Raw genomic sequence first — 2,576 nt, forward strand, 5'->3', positions numbered from 1 at the left:
CCTATACTTGATAGTTTGTCGCAGGCTGTAACTGCATGTCTGTTACCCAGTTTAATCTTTCTCAGGAACACATCAAGGCAAGCAGGTAAGCAGAGGTAGTCCTAGTTACGAAGGAAGAAATGTCCCAGACACAACTAAAGCGTGCATGAGGTACAGCCCCAGGTCCACTCATTCCCACTCAGACATCACGGTACATGAGATATACCACTCACAGCAGCTTCTCATCCAGCTTTATTAGGGACATGTTTAGGTGAGGTCTGGGGAGGGGTGAAAACGTGAGAATACTTTCCCTTCCAAGCAAACTTTCGGGGCCACCCAGTGGACCCAGAGGCCAACAGGAAGGATGCACAGGCACATTTGGAACAGAGAGGTCTCAAGGCTCAGTAGGTGGAGTTGGCTGGATCTCGGGGGTAGATTCCCAGAGGCCGGAGAACTTGTCAGTGAACTTGCTCCAGTAACCTTTCAGGGAGCTGAAGCCACCGTCCATCCAGCCCCTGAGGGTTAAAGCAACATGAGGCATCCATAGAGATGTGTGTGAAAAGTTCCCCTGCAGGCAGCCAGACCCACAATCACACCCAGGGCCCTATGGGCTCTCCAAGCCCTCAGCACCACCTCACCTAGTACCACCCCAGAATCGCCTGCAGCTACCTCCCAGGGCAGAAGAGGTGGCTAAGGTGGTACAGGGGCAGCCTAGGAAACCCCACCTTAGTCCGGGTTGGATCAGACATTCATGGGTTCCCCCCCAGTCAACCTCCTTTCAGGCCTGAGACACCGAGCACTGGGGAGGTTGATGCTTAAGGTCAGTCTGCCTTTGTAGTCCATACAAATAGTGTCCTGGAGGTGTCCTGAGTGTGTGGGGCAGCGGGGAGGGGGGGAGCAAGAAGAGCCTGTCATTTGAAAAATTACTGGAGGACCTATGAGCTGTGTGATGTAGGCCAGGTCACCTAACTTCTCTGAGGCAGTTTTCTCATCTGCAAAGTTAGGGAAGTAATACCCTCTCCACAGCCCATTCTGGGGACCAAGAACATCTGTCAACCCTTTTCTACATAGGCCAATATCAAATGTCAGCCAAAGCCATTGGCCAGGGGCAGGGGTAAGGATCCATAGTGGGCAGATGTCTAACTCAGATTGGGCCCAGGGCAGAGCCCCAAAACCCAGGCTGAAACTAGAGCAGCTAGGCCTCCCCAAGCAAGCCTCTGGCCCATGCTTAGAAGAGACTTGCCCCAGGGACTATGTGCACCTCAGGCCACCCCGAGGAGAAGTGAAGGAGACAGAGGAAGGCTGCTTGTTCTGCTTCTCTTCGCAGCCCCAGCAAAGGCCCCACGAGAGCACCGAGGCTCAGACAGGCCCAGGCCCTGGGGGAACTGGGGGAGCCACAGTCTCTGTGTGGGAGTCTCAGGACCAGGGTAGGGGTGAGGGGAGAAGGAACAGGAAAAGAAGGCCAGTGGGCATACCTGGCCTGCACAGCCATCTCAGACTTCTGCACACTGGTTAGTGCATCCTGAACCTTCTTGGCGGCCTGTTCCATGTAGCCCTGCACAGAGCCCAGCAGCAACGACCCTTCTCCCTCATTAGCTCCTGCAAAAGAGCAGAGTGGGCCGGGCGGTGGTGGCGCACGCCTTTAATCCCAGCACTCGGGAGGCAGAGGCAGGCGGATCTCTGTGAGTTCGAGGCCAGCCTGGGCTACCAAGTGAGCCCCAGGAAAGGCGCAAAGCTATGCAGAGAAACCCTGTCTTGAAAAACAAACAAACAAACAAACAAAAAAGAGCAGAGTGGAGCTGTGCCAGCCCTCAACTCCCACGCAGCCACCGCTCATCAGGACAGCGTCCCCAGACCAGCTCCCACAGAAACCCCAGCCCCATCCCTCCACAAAACTCACGGGCAGATGCCAGGAGTGCCAAGAGGGCCACGATGAGGAGGGTCCGGGGCTGCATGGCACCTGCAGGCAATTGTCCGGTGAGGGGATACTGTGGGAGGATCTGCCATAGCTAGGCCCTTTCCTGGAGAATGCCGGGGGCCCTGGGATGAACCCCAAGCCTCTCTCCTACAGGTACCAGCTCTCAGACGGGGGAACTATAGGAGACCCAGGCCCCAGGGTAGGGTGGAAGGCGGAGTGTGGAAACCCTCTACAGAATGGGACATCTGCCCATTCTCTGCCCTGGTGTGCTGGGTGACATCAAGTTTCTGTCCCTCTCTAGACCTCAGTGTGTCTGCCTGGAGCAGGCATGGCTATCAGAGGCTCCCAATAGCTCTGCATGCTGAGCAAGCGACAGCATGACCCGATTCCAGTCAGCTCTGCCACTACCCAGTGCAGAGCTCTAGGCCCAGTGGCCTCCCCTTCTTCCCCAGCTTCTAGCCCTCCCCCAACCACCAGGAACCCAAAGGTGGAGGCCACTCATGGGCCCCAAGCCTCCTGTAGGCTAGTTGGCTGGGTGGCTCTCTGTCCCCTCCCTCCCTTCAGGGACATTACCTGGAGTAGCTAGCTGCTTCTAGGAATAAACTGAGCAGGCAAGCAGGAGGGCCCTGACCTGTTTTATATTGGCCCCGGGAATGGGACAGCGGGCACAGCAGGCCCA

The 2,576-nt window shown here is 56.6% G+C and overlaps 1 protein-coding gene across 1 annotated transcript; it reads right to left on the bottom strand.

Annotated features, from left to right (window-relative positions):
• Nucleotides 1–213: 213 nt before the first annotated feature.
• Apoc3 (apolipoprotein C3) lies at nt 214–2,576 on the bottom strand. Its single transcript, XM_015990014.3, has 4 exons — nt 2,471–2,576; nt 1,880–1,939; nt 1,455–1,578; nt 214–494 (listed from the first exon to the last, which is right to left on the bottom strand). The coding sequence occupies exons 2-4, from the start codon at nt 1,932–1,934 to the stop codon at nt 374–376; spliced, it is 300 nt and encodes a 99-aa protein (XP_015845500.1). The 5' UTR covers nt 1,935–1,939; nt 2,471–2,576; the 3' UTR covers nt 214–373.

This window comes from Peromyscus maniculatus, chromosome 7, assembly GCF_049852395.1.
Source record: "Peromyscus maniculatus bairdii isolate BWxNUB_F1_BW_parent chromosome 7, HU_Pman_BW_mat_3.1, whole genome shotgun sequence".
Classification (NCBI taxonomy): Eukaryota; Metazoa; Chordata; class Mammalia; order Rodentia; family Cricetidae; genus Peromyscus; species Peromyscus maniculatus.